Source organism: Larimichthys crocea, chromosome XXI (genome assembly GCF_000972845.2).
Source record: "Larimichthys crocea isolate SSNF chromosome XXI, L_crocea_2.0, whole genome shotgun sequence".
NCBI lineage: Eukaryota > Metazoa > Chordata > Actinopteri > Sciaenidae > Larimichthys > Larimichthys crocea.
This window is the reverse complement of record NC_040031.1, coordinates 14036049-14061634: the sequence shown is the minus strand read 5'-3', so window position 1 is coordinate 14061634 and position 25586 is coordinate 14036049. Positions and strand designations below refer to the sequence as shown.

The following is a 25586-nucleotide window of genomic DNA, read 5'->3' as shown; positions in this document are numbered from 1 at the left end:
ACAAATCCAGCTCTGTTTTTACTTTACACGGCAAAATAAAACCCAGCAGTTCTGGAGGAAATAACTTTGCTTGATTTTTTATTTTTTTATTTTTTTGTCACGGCAGAGCTGCAAAGCATTTCCCTTCACAATCACTTCAGTATAAAACTGACTCAGGCCACTTACAGCATCCTCTAATTACAAAATAGAGTAGTGGACACTAGTGGAAATCTCATAAAAGATGGAAAGAAAAACATTTGGACTGCATCCAAAAAAGCTATGGATCCAGTGAGGTCATTGCTGTGGTGAACATAGAGCCATTTGTGGGTTGGGTGTTTGTCAGGCTGTGACTAACAGTGATTCAGAGGAAGCATGTTTAATGATTCAGAGGTGAGTTGTGAGAAATATATACCTAATTTTTTCAAGCCTAGTGACCCATATTCCCACCATATGTATTGCTACTACTGCATACCTTTGCATCTACAACTAAATTAAGTGTTATTCAATTTTTTCCAGTGTTGCCTATTACCCTTTCCTGCTGACTTGACTGGCGCTAGTAGCTACACTGGTCTGTGGGTTTTGCATGCCAGTCAAATGATACTGTGTTGCAATCGGAGAAGCACAGATGACATCATGTTAACATGATTGAGCAATGCGTAAAGGATAGGATAAATAGTACCGTACCATAGGAAGTTACTGTGACCGCTAAGTTAGTTTTATAATGTACTTGTGGGCTGAACACTTCCTGGGCCTATATTAGGAACTGTTATTTTTATCTAATCAAAGAATGAGTAATTTTCCCTCAGTAGTAGTTAAGTGGCAATGTAATAAAATTTCCCTCATTTCCAATCCACTAATTTCAAAGCACTGTGTTCAGGATGAAAGATTGCTCTATCTGCAAAAGGCTTTTGATGCCAGCAGATAAGAAGTCCGCACAGATGCAGAGTGGCTCCAGTTTTAAGAGGAGAGTCCTCCCTCTTACCTAGCACAGACAGGCACGAGGCTACTGCTGAGCTGGCACCAGAACAAAGCCTTCCAACAGCTGCTTGATAATGTGTAACCATTAATTACATACTGATGCCTTAAGTCTGGCCTGTGCCGCTAAACAGAGAACGCTCGCCCTGCCGAGCGTGCAGGAATTATGTAAGAATGCGCTACACAATGTAAACTAGGCATAATGTTTATACTCAATAATGATTATTTTTGCAATTATGTATTCACACCCAAGTCTCCTTTAAGATATGAATTCATATTTTGTGAGTTGAATTGAGTCTTTAAGAAGATGGTTGTATTGTTTTATTCAGCTGATCTTGTTGCTTTGATTCTAAAACAAGGGTGTGAAATAGGCTCGTTTTCACAAGTTTTCTTTCTGATCTTTCAAAGTCTCTGCAGATTGTGACTTTCCATGACATTATGACCAGAGGCTCACTTAAGTATAGTGTGACATTTATTGGATCCCAGAGAAATCGTTGCCTGACAAAAAGAATAAGCAAATCTGCAGGGGCCAAGGCTTAATGGATGCAGATCTGTTTTGGCTTGTTCTCCATATCTTTCCATTTTCTATTACTCAACACAGCCCCCCACATGCGCGTCCTGTACTGACCTTACCTTTTTGCAGAAAGACAAACATACTATGTCACTCTCATTTAGGCTCCCACTTTAACTAAATGGTATTGGATTGCTTGAGTGCTGTTGATAAGCTACAGCAGAGCGAAGGCATTTATCATTCACCCTGGCAACTGTAGGCTCCAGATGAGAAATGTCTGCGCTCCTGCCAAAAGAAGAATTACACGAACTGACCCACCGAGCTGGACCTGTTATGTCAGTAGTGTCAGACCTTGAAAACAGAAGTCCATGGAAACTTGCTTATTGACTAAGGGCACCTGCGAAAAAAGTTTCTTGGCTTTACTAGAAATACTTTTATAGTAGTACTTTTGACTAATATACCTATCAGTGCAACGCTTTGTGTGTCATATATCAGGTTATCCTATAATTTCCAGTCAGTCAGGAAAAGGAAATAGTGCTTAAATGTTTCACTTTTCTTCTCTGAATGCTAATAATGGCAAGACATGAGAAGATTTACCTGTTGGAAAACTGAGAAGCAGAGACTCTGGCTTTCAGACACTACCTCACTTTCAGATCCCACGGGTATACCAGCACATGCAGGTAGGTAGCGGGCTTTAATCCAATTATTTCCACCTAATGGATCTCATTCATAGAGCTTCTGAAAGGGATTAAATAGTGATGGACAAGCTAGAGCTTGGGCAAGTAAGATATTGTGCCTATTTCCTACTTTAACTGTTGAAAAATGCCTGAATATCAGAATCAAAACATTTTCTACAGATTTTATCAAAAGGTTAGAAAATGGATTGTATTTAGCTGTGTGCCTGTCTCAGATGTAAACAGCACATGAAACTTAGCTTTGTTCAATACTGTTATGTTCTTTCTTCTCATGGATCTTTGTCTTAACTACCAGGGGAAAAACAAGCGGTTATTTTTCTTTTGTATAACCAGAAGGCTGTGCTGCTTTACCCCAGGTAAATAAAACAAAGAGCTTAGTGTTTGACATCTGACCAGGGGGGGCATCAGGCCCTAACTGCCTAACTGCTTCCTCTCTCTATTGAGTTATTCTCCAAAGTAGATGACCTGGCAGTTGGCAGATATGTCCACACTTCCCACCTCCACCTACAGCCACCACAAAAAACAGTGGCTTACCATGTGTCTAGAACACAATGCAACACAACAAACAGGCCAGGCACGGCGGTGTTAGATGACTTGTCTTTGTATGTTGTGAAAGGCTGATGCTGTAGTTTCACAGCATAATGACAGAAGGTGGAGACCCTAAAGGTAGAGTTAAAAGTGCGTATTCACCACTGCTTTGTGTGTGTCTTGTCTGTGTGTGCCAAGACTGAATTACCAACCAGTCAAAGCAGACAAGTTCCCCAGGATACGAGGACTCCAGGGGCCACAAAAGCTGCAGGCTTACTGTGTGTCATCTGGTTTGTGCTAATTTAATTGATCATTTGTTTTGGAAGATGTTCCACAAACTCACAATACCATCTGACATGATAAGGGACTCAAGGTGGCTCCTGCTATTAGCTGACCTAGAGGCACTGTCTTGAAAAGAGGCCTCGTGTGAGTTTTTTAAGCATTTAAATGTAGATGGTAATTGGGGTAATGAGGGGAGAGAGAGACATAAGGGATGATATACTGCTGTTGAGCGCCTCATCTGCATGTGTTGTTTCCGCTTTAAAATATTCTTGTTTTGGAGTCTGAAACATATCTGTGGTCATATTTAAGTCCATACAGAAAGGTGGACATACTCATCATAAAATCTGAAAACAAGTGTTCATATTGGCCTTAGTTGTCTTATTGTTTGTAAAAAAAAAAGAAAGAAATCAGTTTGGTTTGGTTTTGGCACCTAAACTATTTGGTTAGGTTTAAGAAAAGATTGTGGTTTAGAGTAAAATAATAAGTCAATGTTAAGATTTGGTTTCACATGGGACATAAACAGCAGCTTTCTGGGAGAATTGCCTTAAACACAACCTTCTCCCACATGTATAAACAGCGGGTATAAATTTCACGAGAGTTTCGCAATCTAGGGTTACCACGGCAGATTAGTACAATCTGGCTGATTCTTTTTAAATTAAAGCGCAATTAAAGCTAAACCAATTAAGGTCTTAATTTCGGTCCAGTTCAGATAATAATGTCAAATTAATCAAATTACCGAAACCAAGTGACGTGAATGCAGCAAGTCTGAGGTTTTTTGTTGAGCCTGAGGTTCTGGGCCTCCTGGGCAGGTGCCCACTTTCCCTGGTGGGTAATGCACAATCCATAAAGTGATGTGCTTAATCAAATTACCACACAGAAAATGTCATTCCAGCAAGAAAACTGTAAACACTACCAGAGAATACAAGTCCATCTTCCTTAATAGGCCTTATTCTCTGAGGATGGCTGATTTTCCTTGTAGCTTTATCCTCGTCAGGGTGCACATTGGCTCACTGTCACACTCTTGTGTCGAATAAAAAGGAGCCAATTTATGTTAATAATATTAGTAACACCTGCGCTTTCCCCTGCTATAACAAGTCAAACTGTCTGCTGTGAATACTGTAGGGGGGCCCAGAAGATCAATTTTGCCCTGGGGGGCCCCCTCCCCTCATCTGGATGGTTAATCCTTCCCTGCCCCCCATGGTAGGTGTCTTTGTTGTGAACAATGAGCATCCACAGCCATGAGAGAGACAACAATAACACAGCAAGGGGTAAAAGAAAGTGCCACACAAAAGAAAAACAGCACAAAAAACAAGTTTTAAAGATGAAATTTGACTTTCTGTCAATCAAACCATCCCTCAGACAGATGAGTTGCATGTACCTGCCTGCCCTGCCTGCCCCCTGGGCTCCTGCCCTGCCTGCCCCCTGGGCTCCTGCCCTCCTCTCAGCTATCCGCCGTTGCCAAGGTTTCCGTGTACGCGCTGCCTGAGCGAGCGGAGCCGCGCGGTTGTCATACAGTATTGCCAGACATGGCGGCGGATCTACAACCCGAGTGGATTTCTTGTCTCCCTTCTTCCTGGAGTTACGGCGTTACTCGGGATGGACGCGTCTTCTTCATTAAGTGAGTAAAGTAAAAACGGACTCGGGTCATTCGTGTTCGTTTCTCATACGGACAAAGTCACCGTGTGATTATGAATGATTTCCCCCCTCTCTCTCTCTCTCTCTTTCTGTATATCTCTCTCTAACAGCGAAGAAGCCAAGAGTACAACCTGGCTGCATCCAGTGAGTGGCGAAGCGGTAATAACCGGACACAGAAAAACTCCAGGTAAGGTGTCACCTGACGGCTGTCAAGTTTCTGTGCTGGGTTTAAAACGTCATTGAGCTGCTGTTTGCCCCCCCTTAATAATAAAAAAATAAAAATAAATAAATACTTTGACCACAGTGAGAGAAAAAGGCTGTGACATCCACGCTGTGTTTCTGAACACACGAGTGGGCTTTTGTCGCTCGTGATGTGAAAAGTGAAGTCCGCCCTTGCTCGTGCCACCTCCTCGTGAACCTCAGCCCCCCCCCTTTTATTTTTATTTATTTTTTTGTCTGTGGTCAGTTTGGTGAAGTTGAAACTTATCTGCGTGTTAAACCAATTTTTCACACACGCGTGATTAAACTAACGTAGCCTTTCCCCCCCCCACACGTGTAATTAGATAGTGTGACAGCTACGCAGCAACAGCTGCCCTGGACTAAAGAGCTGGTAAAGGTTAGTTGTAAATCTATTAAATGAGCTTCCTCTCGACGAGAAATCTCCTAACCAAGTTTAAACGCAGTGTGTTACATGATAGAAACGAGCTCCTTGCGGCACCATGAAGCTCCCTCCTCTTGTGAGTGTCTGCAAAGCATCCCCACTAATGTTATTGAGTGGCTGCTGCATCTGCATACATGTCTCTCACTTACAGTGATTTCTAATACAAAATGATCAATTTATTCAGTTCAGTTTCCCATAGCCCAAACAGATTTGTTGATTGCCAGAAAATGCATCGTCACATTTTTTTTATAATTAATAGCAAAAGTACTTTTTTTTAAGCAAAAAATGTCAAATATTCCACAGTTCCAGATTCTAATTCATGAGAAATTTCTGATTTTAATTATTATTTTTTGGTAATAGATTGAATATCTTTGCTATGTGAAGATGTGAAGAAGCTTAAGTGCACTATGATGGGTAGTCTTTACAGTTTTTTTGGTGTTTCTTTTTGTTTTTGCCATTTTCAAACAATTAACTGGTTGCTTAAGAAGATAATTGACATATTAACTGATAATGAAAATAATAGTTACAAACCTAAGAGTCTTAACAAATTGCTCAGTTTCTCCATTTCTTGAAGAAAAAGCACCAATTTCTTCACATTTGAGAGTAGATTTTTGGCATTCTTGCTTGAAAAAGGATAAAAAGATTTATGTTTTTTTTTTGGTTGACTAATAGTTCTTCTTAATCTCTGTGTCTTACTGTGTGAATTGACAGCTGGGAATGCATAGCCCTAGTGAATTTAATGCACACAACATCTGTTTGTTCCGCCAGTTTGTGTTCACATGTTTCTCCCTCTTTCACAGACCTACCCACTGGATGGGAGGAAGGATATACTTTTGAGGGTGCACGATGCTTTATCAAGTGAGTTTTAACACCTTTCCCTCCCCACAAGAAAGAACCTGGATTTAAATAAATTCAAAGCATGTTGTCATGATTGCAGCATGCCTCTTCATAAACTGGTATTTATTCATCACCGGCTTTATCACTTTGAATGAAAGGCTCGCTCACATACCTGAAAAGGTGTTGTGTATTTGAAGTAAACATTGCATGGCCATAAATTTGGAACCTTTACTCCTTGTCTCTGTACTGGAGAAGCCTATCGCAAAAGTTAATGATTACGCAGAGACATTGTGCAAATACTAAACAGACATGGGCAAAGTGTGGTTGCTGTCTTCTTGAGAGATGTTTTTTTAAAATTCAGACTTACCCTGCACAGAGCTCAGCCTGTTTGAAGAGTTGATCCGAAGCCGAATAATGTGTTCTCTTTTTTATGTCCAAAAAACTCTTATCCTCTCTCTTTAGGTTTATGTGGTTTACTTACTGTTTAAATTGACATTTGTCTTAAGTAAATGTTGGCGCATATCTCCGAGGTACATGCCAACCTACAGTATTAAAGACATTTTATCTCCTTCCATTGATGTTGTTTGAACATCATATCCCCAGTTTGTAGTGTGTGGGCAGGAGTTTTGTTTGAAGGCCAGGAACTACACAAATTACATCGGTAGCTGGATTTGTTACATAGTCGGTGAAGTATATTTCACATTTTCTTCTCTATACTCCGTGGTAGTGTGATGCATGCGACTAATGGAAAAAGATCACAAGTGCTGTCTTCCAGTCAGAGCAGATTCATCATCCGTACTCAAAATGTTTTAAATCCAAGGATGTGAATTCAACTGTTTAGTTCTTTTGCATCTCCTAATGAAACACTCCTCTCAAACAGCAGGTATGGATATTTTACAGATGAATCTCAGCTGCCAAAACGCTTCTGTATGATTGAAGACACTGCATTACACAGACTAAGAATTTAGGATATTATGCCTTATTATCCCCACTGAATCCCCTCTCCGTCTTTGACTTCCTCATGAATTTGAGGCGCTTCACGTGGCAGCTTGCCAGGCAGCCTGACTGAAAGGCAGTAATTTTATATTCCAGCATTTTATCACAGCTTCTCTGCGCAAAACAGACTTGGAGACCACATTCATTAGTTGATCACTGTGATTCTGGCACAGTTCAACGACATGGTAATGTTCTTTGTGAAACAAGTCACAAACTCATCGTGCTGGTGGCTGCAAAGTGTGCAGACTGCGTTTCGCAAGTGTAAAATGCTTTTGCTACATTTTTCGACACATTAAGTTTCAAGACAAGTTTATAATTGCATCGGAGAAGTCATTTGTATTCAAATATTGTGTCCTCAGAAGCTGCAGATGAATTTGCAGCTTTGTTTTTTAGTCTAAACCCAGTTGTGCATGTCTTAGTTAGCTTTCAATAGAAGTCACTCTACTGTTTGTGAAACACAAGGTATAACTGAGGACTGTAGTAACTGAGGGAATGTATTCACAAATATACACAAGATCTTACCAAGAATGATAAGTATATCTTAAATCGTCTATTCATTATGTACTAGCTCAGCTGCTGACACTTGCATTTGCCACTTATTTAATATTGTATTATCTCAGACATTTCAAATCTTATCTCATCTTAGTAGCTATAAGAAGGCCATTGCTTATCTGAGAAAATAAATAGACAATTTGCAGCAGCCGTGTATTAGCTGATGCACCACTTCTCAGTAAAGATGACACAAAAAAAAACAAAAAAAAACAAACAAACTGCAAACCAAAACCTCATGTTCTGCTGGTTTAGCTAAGCCACAGAGAAATAGTCCCAGCATATCGCCTTGTTTGGACCTTAAACAAAAACTGACCAGCAGTGTGATCAAATTTATGCAATATAAACATTTTTTTTTTCTTTTAGAATAGAGCAACATGACATATCATTCATTTGTGCAGGATACTGTTACCTTCCCCTTGCTCACATCATGGCGTCTCTGTGTCCTCTCTCACCTCTGTTTCCCCTTTGTCACATTAGTGGTGCCTGTCAGCACTGCATGAAATCAACCTACTGAAAGCTAAACTGCGAGCTCGTGCGATGTCCATGTTGTGGCCATACAACATGCTATACTGCTGCTCATTGGGTAGACTATAAGTTACATTTGCACGAGTGCTGATGCAGATTTTATTGGCAAAATGCAGATCATTGGCGTGTATGTGACACATGAATAAGACACATTTTTCCAACAGGTTTTCTGGTTCCACTTTATTGTTTTACTATATATTTGTGTCTTTACACTGGCTGTGAGTACTGCTACACAAGTTTTCCTTTTATGTATATTTTATTTAAAACATTTATTGTTCTATTTGAAGAAACAAGACAAATCTTTAAAGTTTGAGGAGGAGGAAGTATGCACTTAGCTGTTCCTACCCCTTGCCGCTACTTGTCGTTTCATGTCATGTCATGCCAGAACACAACTCCTGTACATACACATATACACACACCTATGTGCGCACATGCACCTATACATACATGTACTAACATCAAAGCCCTTTCTCATTCTTATACCTCAGGAAAACATTTTTTTTGTGTATCGTCTTGAAAGGAGTATTATTATTGACTTCCTCTTCCAACTCATTACACATAGTTGTATGAACACAACACTTCTTTAAATAAAATCTTCAAATTATAACTACCTTCCCTGTCAGCAAGCATTTTCTGTATATTACCTGACCATAAATAATTTCTTTCCTTATACATAATTTGTGCTGTGGTCAGTTCTACTACTAGACCCACAGACTTCAAGACATAAAAAAATAGTGTGTTTGCAAAAACCTCAATATTTACTATCCATATGGTCCTTTTTTGCAGTATGCATAATGGATGTTGGGTGTTTTTGTAAGTGCTACACCACTCCTCCAGACAATAAATTAGACATGGCAACAAAAAAAGAATATACAGCGTTTTGTGATGCAGTATGTGCCTTGTTCTTCCCAGGACTGCAATGCTCCTTGTCAGCTTTGCTCGTACATGTTTTCTACGATGTTTTCAGCAAATTCAAGGCAGTCAGTCCTTGATGATGAAGTTGTATCTTAGATGTACTTAAACTTACTTGAGTAATGTAAAATCATTGCCTGTTGGTTTCTTTGTGACTCATTGTTTTGACATAGGGACTTGTTGACAGGTTTATGTGATAACTGTCTTGGACAGTACTTGGGGCATTTTGAGGCTTTGTGCAAGGCTGCCAGTGAAAGCCTCTGAAATCTGTCCAAGACCATTAGCCTGATGACAGCTGGATAAGTCTTTTCCTTGTATTTTACAGTAGGTTATCATTACTTTGTCGTCAATTTAGTATTGTTAAGTTTTGCAAGTTTAGGCTTAGATTTTTAACAACAAGGGGCAAATAGTTAAAAACAAAAAAACAACACTCCTTTTGTCTACAGACTCTGGATCATTGAGTCATTTCTATGACTCAAGGCTTTTTTTTCAGCCTGCGAAAAGGGATCTGGCCCATTCACATGCTGGCAGTGCGGCTTGGCTGTTACCATCAGGTTACACAGTGTGAGCATCGAGAAGCAGATTGTGCTGACGTAGACTGTCCTCTGACTAGATGAGTTTGGGAGGATGGAGGTGCAGATTGTTGCTGCGATAGCGTGGACAAGAGGCATGGCCCATCACAAGATTTGATTATTTTATGGTGCTGTGAGTTTTGAATGAGTGAAGGTCAGCGCGGATGTTAATTGAATCAGTCGCGGCTTAGTGCTTTCTTCAGAATGAGCCGTTCTATTCTGGGTACGTTTCTGGGTTGTTTGCAGTTGGCCCAGTTCCAACACACCTTTTTTTAGTTTTGGGATCTATGTGTCAATTGTCCAGTACTTGCTAGCCCACTGACAGAGAGTGAGATCATGAGGAAGTGTAAATCTATCCAAAATATTTGCCTGCTATACGATTCCTGCCAAATTCTGTAAATAGAGCCCCTCTGACCTTACACGCTGGACCTTTTTGAAGGGAAACATTGCTGATTTCCAACCAGCTTTGTATCATTACATTGTGGGGAGTAGATGCATATTACCTGCACCCAGAGGTCCCCACCCATCTGTCAAGAAAAAGTCTGCAGGGTGACATCCTGCCAGCTCTGAGGGCCGATTTTTTGCATCACCACATTGCATCTGCAGACCATGCCCCCGTTGCTACAGAGAGTCAGATCGAGAGAGAGAGAGAGGTGGTGGTGGGTCATATTTTTGTCTAGCGTTTAGCTCTAATACAAAAAGGTCAGGCCATGTGACGAGGTCAAGTCATCCTTCCTGATCTGTACTGTGCAGATAGGGCAGGTTGGCCTGACCTCATCACATGGCCTGACCTTTTTGTAGAAGAACTCTGAACTGTCAGTTGATCACGGATCAAAAATGAATCAAGATTCTGTTGCCTTGTTGATTTCTATATTTCCGTGTGCTCTTTATCTAACTGCGAGCGTCTAACTTGCAGTATCTCACTCATCAGCTGGAGCTTTTATTGGTCTGTTGTGGCCCAGTGCATTCTGGTTGTTGTGGCATTTATACCATTCGAGCAAAACAGAATACCACAGCCCATTTCTCTGTTTTCTCCGGTCATATAATAGCACTAATTTCAAAAATATTTGTCCTGCATAGACAGCCCAGTATTATGACAAGACCATCTTTCCTGCAGTGAACTTTCTGCAAAGTTTTAAGATGCATTGAAACTGTGTTACTTAACTATTTTCAAATGTGCTAGTTTGCTTTTGTTTGAAGAACACATACCCATTACACACCCGCAGTATCATTGTATCTTCCCATCTCCTTTGGCTCATTGAGAAGAGAGTAACGGGTCAATAGCACCCACCCATTAATCCTAATACATTCAAGTTTTCGAGCCAGTGGCTTTTGGCCCTTACCTCAACTGCTGAATTTGGCGATGAATCAGAGAACACTGAGCTCCATCCATCCAGTCGTACTGCACATTAGCTTAACAGACCTTTAATGCTTTGCTCGTGTGTTACTTTGTACCCTGTGTTGAGAGTTGGGAGATTTATCTGTTAGTGAACTACACTTGTGTGCAAAGATCTGCAGCTGGGCTCTCTGATGCTGAAGATGTTATGCACACATGCACATAATACTCCGCTTAGGCCCTGTGCAACATCCTGTAGGGAGAGAGAATCCACTGGACATTTTATTGTTTATGACATTGTCTCTGTATCCCTGAATCGAGTCTACTAGTAAATTCAACAGCCACCCAGAGTGCCGTATCTGTTCAGTTTGGTTTTATTTGTGACGTAAACAGCGTTTTGATGAGACCGTGCCATCTGGCAGATTTTAGTTCCCCATTTTATCTCTGTGGCGCATAATCCTACATTTTAACTTAAGCCTCGTTTTGAACAAGACGGGGGGAATATGATTTGGGCAATTGAACAAGCATGTTGTCAGAATGTTTGTCACTGTCTGCTAATGAGGATTCTTGACAACCTTTCACAAGAGTATATCGGGATAAATGGGGATAAGTCAGCTTAACCGGTACAAAATATTTTAGTATGAGGTTGATGACCCTAATTACGAGTTTGTTGCCTTGTGGATGCAGGAAGTGTTTACAGCAATTAATCTTATGAACAGACAGGTGCAGATCTCCTGCCAGTTCCCTTTCTTCATTCTGGTAAAGGGACAGGGGGTGACTGCTGAAGCCAAGGCTAATTACAGTACGTTACACAATGAGATAGCTGACATCTTGTTTTGAGGCTAATGAGTGAGGCTGAAACAGCTGACCCTCACTGTGCTATTAGACCAAGAGTCTTGCTTGATTGCTGCCCAGTTATTAATGTTTCATTTAGTGACATTTTGTCAGCGTCCTTTGAGGGCAATCTGACACTTCCGAGTCCTCGTCAGTATAAACATAAAATATAAATATTGTACTATCTGCTCTGCAACTAGGACTTTCACTTTTTACTGATGCATAATTCATCACTCAGAACAGAAGAAAGCATGTCAATTGAAATTTGGCCAATTATGACAAAAATCTCTCAAGTGGATCTCTGTTCAGCTGTTGGGGCTCATTTTGTACTTTGAAGGCCCACACACTGGCTGACTGCACATTTAGACGTAGGAGTGTCGGGTTACGGTGATGTGGATCGATATTCAGTTGCAGTAATTGCCAGTCAAAGATAAATAATGAAATCGTCTTTTTTGATGACTCTGTGGTTCTTATTGATAACCTATTAGAGCCTCCGCTTGTCATAATGACAGCGGAAGCAAGCTGTGCAACACAATACTGACATATTGTCACATTGTAATTGTTGCCCTATTATCACTTGTTTCTCATAGTTTCCTGTTTAAACATGGAACAGATACAAATCAACATTGACATTAATTTGAAGATGAGTTTCTTGTCACCGACTGAATTCAAATATTCAGTTTCTTTTAGCTCTGTTTTTGGTCTCCACCAACTCGTGGAGGAAATATCTGCTACTAAATGCTCCCCTGTGGTCACAACAGCTATTTGCTAACCTTGTCATTAAGTGCTGAGAAGGTAGTGTACAGTAAGTTTTAAGAGCTTTTTGCCGGATGCATGCTTCAGGGAACTACAGAATTATGGTTATTATATCGATTGTTCCATTGTTATCGTCAACAAGTGGATACACTTGTTTGCCATGTTACCAACAGGCAGTCCATCCTCAAATGTTTTGTTTTGTCCACAGCCCAAAGATGTTCAGTTTTCTGACATAGAGGACTAAAGAAACCAGAAAAGTTTCTTTACTTTTTCTCCAAACAGTTGAAATTAATTAAATGGTTCAACTAATTGATTATACAACTAATGGTAGCAGCTATAGTATTGTTGTAGTTTTGTTCTTGTCTTGCCTGTTCTCTGTCTAAGTTTCATCTCTGCAGTTCCAGACACTGACACTTCAGGGGCTTCAGTAAAATGAGGCATTTTATCAGAGATCCGAAGAATGTCACAGATTTCAAGCATAGAGGATTTGTTTTCATTTTCATGGCTGACATCGGCTGAAGTGAATTAAGAAATCAAAAACACACCAGGGGACAATCTGAGAACCAAGCTCACACTGAGATTCTCATTTCTGTCCTTGTGAGTTTGCAGTGGCTTTATCTGTAGCTTCACCTGGAATATAGTAAAGGTGTGAGATTTGAGGGTTTAGGTCTTAATATTTCAGGGCAACCACCCTGTGAAATCTCCAGAACTGCCTGACACACAGTTATGGCAGACTTTAAAGGTTCTCTCCAGGGAATAATCCAAGTGTCTATCTGTGAGCAAAGCCCTATATCAGACCTGAGTGTATAACCCTGTCACAATCCAGTCACAGCAGTGAGAGTGAGTGAGGTGAGCGAGTGTTTAGACTGGGAATTGAATTAAATCCAAGATAGGGCTGTATATTTAAAGACCACAAGTTTGGCCTCCTCACTCAGGTTGATTGAATTCAATCAGGTGTAGTATTGATTTTATAGTTAGTACCCTGTTCTGGTGCATCAAATCAAGTGCTTCCTAGTTAAAAGAAAGCTTTAACCAATCACAAGTGTTTATTTCTATCACACTGTGATTAATTAAATATCATTGCAGCTATAGGCAAGAGCATTGTCACGACACAGTTAACCTTCCATGTAATGTGACTTCATTTTCTATGTATAGATCAATTGCTTTTATACAATGAGCATTATAAATGCTTGTGTATGATTAACTGGCAGGTGTAAAATTATTCATTAGGACATGGCAAATATAGCTCTAATCAACAACTAATCGTTTAATGACTGTTGTAAATTAGAGTGCATGGTATATTGTGTCTGAAACTCTGCCAGCCACCACATGCACCACCAGTGACTGTTTATAATGTGTTCTTTCATGTAAAATGCACTTATAGTTCTTTCCAAGAATATAGATGCGCCAAAAAAGTGTCAAATATGTATCCAAAGTTATAAATAAAATCATAATTTTATTTGAGCCAAAAAAGAAAAAAGGTTTTCAGTCTATATATTTGGTGTTGTCTAAAAACGTATACCAATCATACTATGTTACCTGTTAACTCTCGCTGCTAAACCTAACCTCAACCTTAATGAAGTCTAATTAACCACATCCTGTGCAGTGTTGCCGGGGCAACGCTCACAAAAGTTCCTCTTTTTTTTTCCATTTTCTTTCAATTAAATCAGTACCTATCCCCATACAGAAGTCTCTGGCTCTGCCTTCCTCAGCGTGTGGCTCCTGGCTGGTTTGAAGTACTTCAAGAGATTTATTACAAAGGCAACAAGTAGAGCCCGATTCTTTCATTTGTTTTGCCGGAGCCAGAGCCAATCTCAGTGCGTATTCGGTGAGAGGCAGGGTGCACGCTGGACAGACAGTGTATTTCACAAAATTAGTTTTCAATTCACCTAACCTGCATGTCTTACATATTTGTGGAAACCTGAGCACCCATAGAGTGTCACACAATGTGCAAATTTCTAAACTAACTAGAAACAAACTTTTTTTTAAAAAGTGACCTTTTTGTCTTTGGGAAATTGCCATAAGAAAAACATGCTGAAACATTATCTGATATCTGATTGAGAATAATGAACTCTGCCTCGTGTCGTGTCGATCTTTGCCTCGGCCCAGTCCATTATTATCATGCACTGATTTAATGTAAAAGGGTATTGGATGTGTATTCAACACTTAATCAATTTTAATGAAATAATCCTCCCCATGATCATCGTAGTCATAATTCTGAAGCCGATATGCAATGTCTGATGGTATGTTTGTAAACGAGTTCCTTCCTGTACACATGTCTAACATTAACGAATGGCACAGCAGGGACAGTGACTTATTCAAACCGTAAAGCTCTGAGAGAGTGTTTACTCACCCCCTTGGCAGGACGAGGCTCTGACGGCTGTGGCTGCTGACTCACTAACTCTGTCAGTGCTCGGCACTCATGCATTTCACTTGTGTGTGTAATGTGATTTAAGAGGGAAACCAGCGGACCTGGATCTGCTGTACATCATCCCCGTCTCTAGCCCCATAACTCTCTGTTCTGAGGCTTGGTGCCGACTGGGAGACAGACACTCAACTAGGCAGCCTTTGAGCAGTTCAGACTGCTCTCACGCGTTTCAGTCTCTGTGAGGTCCCTGCCATCTGGCTAGCACTGGAAGAAAAGCGTGCGTGTGTTTTTGGTGTTTGGATGCTCTGTGTGTGAACATATGTGTTAGAGATCCTGTGGTGTCCGCAACCAGGTGCTGATTAAGACCAAGATGTTCTCAGCAATTGTTCATTTAATCCTTGGCTACCTATTCCAGAGATGTGTGACGCATTTGTTGTTATCCTATTGGAAAGATTGCTTTCTCAGGATTGGAAACTAAAGGTGTGGCTGCTTTTAACGGGATCAAGAGACTCTTTTCTCTGCAGTGGTCATATTCTCCATCAGTAAAGAGGTGACGTCTAAGTCTCTAACTTTTAGGCTGCCAGGAGTGTGCACAAATCTAAACCTTGCTTCATTTTACAAATTATTTTGAACAAAATGCACATTTCATCAATGCTAAAACTGATACCATTAACACTCGGACTATGTATAATGTAGTCCTACCTCCTGGATTTCATAGTGGAGCACACAGTAGTACCACACTAGTAAGTCTTTGGTCTTAAAGCTTCTTAGCTGGGTGGCATCTTTGATTGAATGCTGATAGAGCTGTTGAATTTAAGTAATCCCAGTGGTAATCTGCAAAGAGCCATCGTCTACTGCCAGGTTGAATCTGAGGACAGCCGCCTCCATGGCTGTCATGCTGTTGGTCACCTATTATTCCGCATTTTATCAGGATATGAAAACGTGATATGCCAGCATCAATTGTTTAGAATCAGATTGTCTTCTCAGAGTCAATGTTTCTTGGGGAAGTATTTCGCTGTAGAAAGAGTGCCAGTCCCCTGCATTCTCTTCTATGCAGTCCACTTACTTTTATCTTTTTTATCCATGTAGTTGGAGAGAAGAGAGGGATGTGAAGGCGCAAAAGCTTTTGCAGGATATGATCTTAAGCCATTTGTGAGACTCCTCCATCTTCTGTTTTAAATGCCCGTCCAGCCTGACTGACTGCTTCTAAAAGGCCTGTTTTAATTAAAGAACTCGATATTGCTTGAAGCTTAAAGAGGCAACCATGGCAGTTCTCATGGTGATATGGCGTAAAAAACAAAACCAGAGCTTTTTGTCTGCATGTGGTAGTGGAAAGCAAACTGTATTAGCTGATGAAATCCCTTTACTTTGGCTCTGTGATATCTGTTCTGTGATCCAGGTGATGGGTATCTCTTAAGCTCTTAAAAAATGGTTTAGCATCCCGAACCTATGCCCTCTATCTTTTTTTTTCCTTCTCCCTCCCTCTCTCTCTTTCTCTTGTCTGTCTACCCTCAGTCCAGTGGACAGTGCACAGCCCAGTTGTTTTCCAGATGGTCTGTGATTATTAGGGAGCTTTTGGAAGCCGTCACTCTGCTCAAATGTTGTACAGCTGTGAGCTCTTGGATCACCATGTTAAAATGTCCACAGAGGGCTTTGGAACAACGCACTGTTTCCTGAAACAAATTGTTACAAAGCCTCTGAATTTGTCTTCATCCACATCCAAACAGGCTGTAAGTACTCTCTCTCTCTTTTTTTCCCCCAACTGCTGCGCAGAAAAAGGATCCAGGCCTCTGTTTTCACAGTGATCACCCCGTCATAAAAAAGTGTCCTATAAAATATTACAGTGTATCTTCTTTCAGAGGATTGAACATGGGTGTAGTTCTATATTGATGTACAGGAGGCTGCCAAGTTTTCAATTTAGCAGCAGCAGTGAAGGGATTAATATCGTCCCCTCCTGGTCCTGTGGATTTGGCTTATTCCCTCTCTTTCTCTCCTGGCAACGGCGTCGGCTGCACCGCTCCTCCTGCAGACCTCACATGTCCCACGATTGTCTCTCCCAGGCACATGTTGTTCAGGCTACATAATGTATTCTATCAGCAGGACGTTGTTTCTTTCCTTTCCTCATGGAAAGTTTTTAATCCTCTTACAGTTCTTGTCTGTGTCTCTTGAGCTCAGTGACAGCACAAATGCTTTTGGCTCCTTGGGTGCGACCCTTGGATATTTAACCAGCTCATAAGAACCACACTGAGAGTTAGTAATAGGGAATAAATAGCTGGCTGATCCATATGTAGACTTTATAACCCTTACCTTATCTCTGCTTGTCTAATAATGGAGAGATTATGTGCACTGGTAGGTTTTTTTTTTTGTCTCCAGTCCATCTCCAGTGCTGACACTTGTAGAAGCCGTTCATGTAAAGAGTCCTTATGTAATATCATAACCGTGTGAAGGACTTCCATAGTTATTACCAACAAACATTAACCCAAAGTGAAACTGCTTTTTACAACCACTCCGGGTCTCTTGTATGTCTGTGTGCATGCGGTTTAATGTGAGTCCCATCATGACTTGAGTGCTCTGTAAATTCTGCTGCTAGCTGGGCCACTTGACAGATATAAATAGTACCCAGGTCATCACGACTGCTTCAAATAGCACCAAGTTCTCTGATGTGTATTCGTACCATCAGACCCATCAGATTAGAAAGAGAGAGAGTGGAAATATTTCAAACTTATTTGCAAATAGGTCTCAGTGCTGACATTATCTGTAGAGCATGCATAGAGAGCTACTTGCTGGAGATTATCTTTCCGGGGACAGGGAGGGGTAGATAGTGGCAGTGATTGGATAATACACTGCATTTATTGCTCAACTCTTTGGTAGTGACTCTTCTGCTGTCAGAGTCCTCTCCCACGCTCTGTCCTAGAATCAGGCTGTCCCTGCTTAAACAAATATTTGAACTCCGTGCCAAGTCTGTCACTGAATAAAGTATACCTGCTGTGATTGATATTGTACAATTGTGTTTCTCACGAGCTTAATGCCATCACTGGAGTTACCAGAGGAAGAATGTGCCATAGCGGGGTCAGAGTCACAAAAAAAAAAAAAAACCCTACTAAAATTGTTGTCTCTCTTTACAAATAAACACAAACTATTTGTTTTTTCCAGGGTTTTGTGTTTACCCGACAAACGTGCTAAACGCGCATCCTGTGATCTGAATGTGGTACCTTGGAGGCACTGTGTGTTTCCTGCCTCTAGGAGTCTGGGCTGTCTGTTTGAGGTCAGGTGATTCGCAGATAGCTGAAGAGAATAACACGGCTAGGTAGTTAGTGTACATAGCCTTACAGCCAAACTCTCACTTTGAATGTTCGTCAGAATCCGAGGTAGCCTGTTTTTTGTTTTATTCGGGAGAAGAGCCAACATTTTAGGAAACAGTCCCTCCTTGTCAGAATCCACGTGCATCGACTGAAGCCAGTTTACTTTGTAAACAACACAATATTACTAGATATTTTTGATCCCTATCTTCATTTCCTAGCTTATTTTTTACCTAAATCATTTCTCTCTTGCATCTTTTACAACACATTACCACCATCACCAGCTAGTGCACTTTGCAGTCTGCGGTATCACTCTACTCCAAGCTTGTGTGTGCATCCTGCCGCTCATGGTGGCAAACCTCAAAACAATACGTGGACCAACTCATCAAAACATCACTCTCGCTTGCCATTAGTGGTTTTAAAAACTCCATAGGTTACCTTTTAAGGAGTTGGTGCAATGAAATCAATCTGTCCCTCCCTTTCATACTGCATATCAGCTCTGTGCAGCCTGCTTTCAGTTTCAGTTAGAGTGTGTGTGAGAGTCTGAGAGATGGTGGAGTAAGCTGACTGTATAACTGTAGCAGCGGTTGCTCCACATAGTGATCCATCAGTCTAATCATCTGTCAGTCCTCTGCAACATTAGGGACGGATGCCTCTGGAAGTCAACAGTCTGGTTTAAATACTTGCACTACTTGCTCAGGGATAAATGCAGCCTTCCCACCTCTGTGCTGCTATTCACAAACTGATGTGTGCTCCTCTCCTCTCTGTTTTTTACTGTAAGACCTCTGCTGGTGGTTCAGATAAATGCACCATCGACTTTGGCCGTGGCGTTATGATTGAAATGCTTCTTGTGTAAGGTCGGGGGATTTAGTCTGACGTTTTTTTCTAAGACATCTTCCATGTGTGACAGCTTTATTACTGCCTGCCACTGGACTGATGATGGCTCTTATTGAGTTTGCGGGTGGTAGGATGTGTGTGTGTGTGTGTGTGTGTGTGTGTGTGTGTGTGTGTGCGTGTGTATGCAGGGGTGAGAAAAAGAAACCAGTATAAATGTCAAAGTGGTACAGAGACAAGCCACAATTAAAATTTGACAATACTGCACTGACATAAGATGGACTTCACAGTGGGAGAATGTGCAGTGGGAGAATCAGCACAACTCACTGTGTATTAAGAGTGCAGATGGAATCAATGTCATGCCTTTTCCAGGATATTAAAAAGCGAGTATATAGCATTTAAATCATGTTATCTTGAAGTGTGGGAGGAAAAATGATATGTTGTGATTAGAGCTGCAGTGATAATCAAATAACAAATGTGACAGTGATCTTCTTTTGTTGGTCTTAAATCATAATAAATTGAATACTTTGAAGTTTTGGACAAAAAAGTTCCCTTGGTCTCTGGGGATGTTGTGGTTTTTCGTTGTTTTTCGAGAGCAATATTAATTAATATTAATTAAATATAATAACTAGTTACAATCCTAATTGTCTGTATGTTTTGTGTCTGTGTCTCTGTCAGATCATCCACAAGATACATACAAACATCATACACTCAAATAAAAGTTTTTCTCAGTCAGTATTTTGAATGTCTTGGATACTCACAACAGAGTACGAGACATCATCTGTAATTTCATTTGGCTCCGATTTGTATAACAGTGATGTCATTTACTCTCAAAGGAAAACTTCTACTCCGTGGTGAGAGTCTGTGGAGGAAGCCTCGTAAATAACTCTCGAGTCTCTTTGAGTATTTTACTGCTAGCCAGACTTGATGTGGATGATTACTAGGAGTGATTCTGAAACGCTTGATGAATGCCGGACCCTGATTCTTGAGGCTGCAGACTCGCATCCGTTTGTCTAACGAATGCGAAACCTTCCCCCGAATCAATGGAAGGTTTCTGCGTAGTGATTTGGAACAAGCCATAAGTGGACTGTAAGATCTTGTGAGCTGTTAGATTTGCCTCTCCGCCTATTTGTTTTCATTGTTTATTTATGGAAGAGGGAGGCTCATTAGTCATTCAGTGTGGCAGTGTAAATGTGTACACAAGAAGTTTGCTCTTTGCCAAGAACTAAAGCACAGTTGAAGCTGGCTCACCGCCATGCTTAAAATTAGCTTTACCTTACGTACAGTCAAAATGGCAGCGTTCTCAAAAATATGTTTATTTTTTAAAATTTTTTTTAGAAACCAAGCCAGGACAGTGCCTGACAGTAATTGTTTTAGTGTTTGGCAGATTGGTCTTACATCTTTAAGTCCTTGGTAACATCTTTTAAATAATACAGAGTTCAGATTGATTTTTTTACTGTTTATTTTAGTGGTATTTATGTGTGGCAATTAAACATGATTTTGTTACAAAAATCCAAAAACAAGCAGAAGGAAAACAACAAGCTCGAAGGACACACTCCAGCCCAGCACCAGCAGTTCATTTAGGCAGCGTTAGGCGCTGACGCTTGGTTGGTCATTAAACTCTCATAGTTGAATCATCGGTACAAAAGATGAACAACCGTGTTAGAAAATATCTGGTTTTTAGTTTGAAAGCTAAAATCTAGTTACTGTAAGATGAACTGTGACTCCAACGCAGCGTTTTAGTAAAATACATTTAAAGCTGAGATACTGTTTCCTGTATCTCTAACAGTTGGTGGTCAGGTGTTTAAATCAGTTTCTGAATTTGGGTCTATTTTGGATGAATTCAGCAACTACTAATACTGACTCACGTTGGTAATGTGACCAATGTATGTCCTTCCCACAGTGACAGGCTCATATGAGCCAGCATTTCACCAAAGACACACCACACCTATTTGACATGTTTAACAGTATTTTAGTTGTGGGCAGGAGTTCACATCTGGAGCCAGGCTAGGCAAGATGTGTGAGAGACACACACGCACAAACACTGATATCAGTGTGTCCTGGTGTTCATGTTTCATGTTGTCCTTATGATGACCACGCACCTGAAACCTGCTTAGTCAAACCTGAACAGAAACACTTCGATGCTGTCCACGGCGTTTCAGATTTCAGGCGGCGCACGACTCAAAAGCACCACAATCACACTCACAGCACTGTAACTCATGCAGGAGGAGTCTTTAAAGCACAGCAGCCATATCGAACCAGGAGGTTGTCGGTTTTGTTCCAGCAACACAGCTATCCTAGTAATGAGGCACTCATGTCGAGAGCTTTCCTGAGGGAAAGACGAGAGAGGTATGTGTGAACTAGACCATCTTGTCATTCCTATACTCCCACACTGCACACAGTTTTAAAATCAGACTGAATGATGCATTACAGTTCAGGGTATTGGCATGCCTCAGTATTTCTTTCCCATTGTGAATCAAATATCAGCATCACCGTGAAATGTCATTATGAACTTCAGTCACAGTCTTATAGCTTTTCTTCAGATGAGAGATCAACAGTAGAGAGTTGTGCTTTGGTTTAAACCAGGACTCATTTCTCTCCTCGACGAATGCGCTGACTCCGTGCGACCTGATGTAACTTCAGCAATAATATCCAACACTGGGAGGAGATGAGTGCGTCTGCTGAGAAAGGAGCTTTATTTCAGTGACTAAAGGAGGGCTGTTGTAAGCTCGGTCACCAGCCAGGGAGAAAGCATGTGGAGCAACAGTAGATGTTGATTTTTGTCAATGTTAATGCTGCACAGTAAGGAGAGACATTAGTCACGTCCCTAGTATCACAAAAGTCGGGGCGGCCCTGTGGCTTTCTTTGTATTCATGTAATCTTTAACAGTCACCACCCATATCAAAGGTGGAGATACTTTATGAAATCATGCAGTATTGCTCAAGGTGATTGTGCCAATGCAAACAGCATTTTAATGATGCAACCAGTGCTTTGTTTGCAGACCTATTGTTGTGTAAATGTAGTATACTCGTAGGTGTCCATGCCTCATGTTCATTTCCTTGTTTGTTTTAGACCAATACAGTGAACGCTTTAGAGGCTTCTGAAGGAATTTTAAAAGAAAATACATTTCCCTTTACAACTGAAAAGATTTTCTTCTGCTCTACTAATGTGACCTACAAGGTATGACAATCCTTTTTACCTTTTTCAGTGCTTCAGGTTGGTACTTGTCTGTGTGCTACTGAAGTGAGTTCCTCTGCCCTTTAATTGGATCTAATTACCACCTTGTTTTACAATTAGGTTAGTTGATGTTGTTGGGGAAATCACTCAAGTCTGGTTGGGAACAAGTTCATGTTCTGTCTGCAGAATGTGTCCCTTTCTATCTCTCTTCAGTCCTATTGCCTAGTGCAGCACTTATTTAGTCTTGCCATTAGTTTCCTGTACCCTCTAAAAACATACTGAAGATGATTCTGATTATCCATGAGTCATGGAAGTCTGCTAATCCTGTTTACATGTGTTTTGTTTATAGAGAAGGCCCGTGTCACAGTTCCCAAAGGCATCTGGCAGGAGGCGATGTGGGTGTATGAGGCAAGGGTTTCCCTTGGTCTGCTGCAGTACTCTAATCAAATGCTGTAATGAATGGATAAAAGCACTGACGGGGTTTACATTTTATGTGTCCCTTCCCTTTTTCTGACATTATACTTGCTTTAGTGTTAATGTTATGTTTGTTCATCAGTTATCTCCTGCAATGCGTGTTCGACTCGGAGAAGGTGGCTGTTATCCTGTCTGAAATATGACCCATCCCTTGCAATGGCAAAGGCAAAAGCAGGGAATAAATTGATTGTGCTTACTTGAAGTTTAATCTGTGACCATACTGCAGTGTGGGCCAGCGTTTCACCTAACCGCTTCCTTTGTATAAAATGAATCCCTTAACAACAAAGTGGTTAGAAATGTCTAAATGTAGATTTCAACAAACCTTGAAGTAAATCTTTGAATCCCAGCTATCCTAGCTGCTGCTAGTTACCAAAACTGATCAGTCAAGACTGTGTGACTTTACTGTAACATAGATATTTTTGTATGAGGTACTTCATAGTTGGTGTATTAGCTACATTATACAACGATCAGCACAACCCCAGTTTGAAGAAGCAGACAGACGTCCCGGCACGTAAGCAGAGCTTTGCACACGCTGTAGATGGGTGCAGCAAAGAGCAGTATCAGTTTAGGTTTACACTGTATTAATAATATTTTCACTGCTTTACCGTGCCATCACCTGCCAACTGTGCCATGCACTGCATTACACTGCAGATCAGCTGTTTGGATGGCATTTACAGAATGGTGACCTGCTGAAAAAATGAGATTCAGACAAGCAGGGAAGAGCAGGCAAGCTATTTGGTCTTGGCAACAGTGGCAGCATGCCCCCTTTATTTGTGATATTGATGTGCAATACATAAAGAAACAGATGAGGCCCAGAGAGCAAGAGTGTCTCACTATTGTTTCCTTTTGTGGCTTGTTTTTTATACTGTTACCACCTGCTGAAATAATATTGTTTTCCTGCTGAGTGGGATGTAGTCACAATAAGAGCCAACATCTTTTAATCTGTAACCATTTTTTCTCCCTCTGCAAAAAGTGTGCCGTGTCCTATTATTTTACAAAGGAAGCCGATGTCACAGTCAGAGGTGCCTGTGGGCTTGAGAGATAGTATGAGGGATTGTGACATTGAGAGGATTTATTCAGAGGATACACTGATGCGATTGTTCTATCTGACTGTGGGGAAAATCGAGACAGCGCAGCGGTGATTCAGACATCTTGATTTATCAGTCAGCATTGTTCTGACCTCCACCTATAGTCCGAAATAAGATCTGGGATAGAAGCAGCCGGCCTGCATCACCTTTCATGACAGGATGAGTTTAGTGACCCTGCTGGACCTTGGAGCTGAGCAGCTGATTCACTCTGTGTTGAGAAGACCGAGTGCAGACCTGTGACTGTGGAGATGACACATGTTTGAATTGGCCCGGGGACACCTGGGGATCCCCCAGAAGCAGCTGGAGGGTATTGCTTGTGAAATTATGTAACGTTCTTCCTGGAGTGGAGAAAATATGGAAGAATGGATGTGATTTGGAAGTCCTTATTAAAGCCAATTTTTTGACATTGCCTCGCTGTCTATGCATGCGTGTCTGATTGTGTCTGTGACACACGCTGCTGTTATTTTATCTCCCTCCAGCGCAGCCATTAGCAGAATGGGTTGCACATCTATTTGTGCAGCAGGGAGATGAAAGGCTCTTTTGATCTGAATTATTTTGAGGTTTTTTTCATTTGATTGAAGATATTTTCAGAAATTTAAATGTAAGCTATTTGAACACGGTTTAGTTTCTGACATTGTCTGATTGAGTTTTACACATTTGTCTGTTCTTTGATCTAAAATCTCTGCTGAAAATGCACAAAAGTATGAGCATGTACAAAAAAAAAATCTAAGTCAGATTTTTAATGTAGTTCATGCTCAACACTGACGCAAACATAACATCCCAAATATCACTCTTGCCTATGATTTGGTTTGCATTTGTCCAGGCAGTAAAATCTCCAAATAATCCAGTATGTTTGCATGTTCATGTTATCAATATCTGCAAAATGCTGATTTAGTGTAATTTGTGCGCTTCACAAAATTGTCAATGAAAGATTTTTGCCTATGTCTGGATTAGTGTGGGCATTCATGGCTGAAAGTATGTGAGCCGTTGGTGTTGGGTATGTGCACGTGAGGGGATTGACAAAAATAAAAAATATAAAACTCATTTCTGCTTTCATTTGTGTACGTGTGTTTGTGAGGCTCCTCTCCTAAACATAGATGAGTCTTCACAATCAAGCAGCTGTGCGCACAAATCTCTCTGTGATTTCTTTGAATATGCATAGATTTACTGCGATCATCCAATGCCTCCTATCATGTGGGGTTAATTGTTTATGCCTGCATGTATTCCTTTGCTCGTCTCCACAAAGTGCTTTGCTCTTTGCATCCTTTTCCAGCTGTAGGGGAAGCTGACTGTGCTGCTGAAAGTGAGAAATAAGCATTGAGATTAAGACCAGATGTAAGCCTGCGTGCAATTAGTGATTTTGCTAGTGTAATTTCAACTTTTATCCAGCAGAGGGCCTCACAACATGGACTATGATGTAAACCCAGTTTTAAAATGACAGTGGAAGACAGGAGATCTGTGTTGCAATTGTCACTTTGACTCATTGGCGACTCCAGTTTAAATTCAAAGTGATATTTTATCTCACAGACAGCATAAATATTTTTTTAAGCTGAAGCTGGTGCCAATAAACTGTGCATGGTTGTAATACTTTTAACATTTAAACAAGCATTTGTTTTGGAGCTGCACATACTTGGTAAACAGAAACCATATTTTGTTGTATTGATTCCCAGCAGGTCTGTTTCTTATTCTTTTTGGATTTTATTGTTGCATTTGGCAAGTGTTTGCCACATTGTGTACCACTTTGTACACCTATTGTGTAA

General features: G+C 40.8%; 1 protein-coding gene across 13 annotated transcripts in view; it reads left to right on the top strand.

Moving 5' to 3' along the window:
- Window positions 1-4415: 4415 nt before the first annotated feature.
- Window positions 4416-25586, top strand: part of LOC104940620 (pleckstrin homology domain-containing family A member 5) — a 73460-nt gene continuing 52289 nt past the window's right edge. For 2 of the 13 annotated variants that reach the window (XM_027272734.1, XM_027272736.1), the window contains exons 1-3: window positions 4418-4588; window positions 4716-4792; window positions 6067-6124. In XM_027272734.1, the coding sequence (XP_027128535.1) occupies window positions 4497-4588; window positions 4716-4792; window positions 6067-6124 (227 nt within the window). In that variant the 5' untranslated portion in view covers window positions 4418-4496. Of the gene's footprint in view, window positions 4589-4715; window positions 4793-6066; window positions 6125-25586 lie in introns of all 13 variants that reach the window. The other 11 variants (XM_019260910.2, XM_027272735.1, XM_019260914.2 and 8 more) reach the window with 9 other exon arrangements.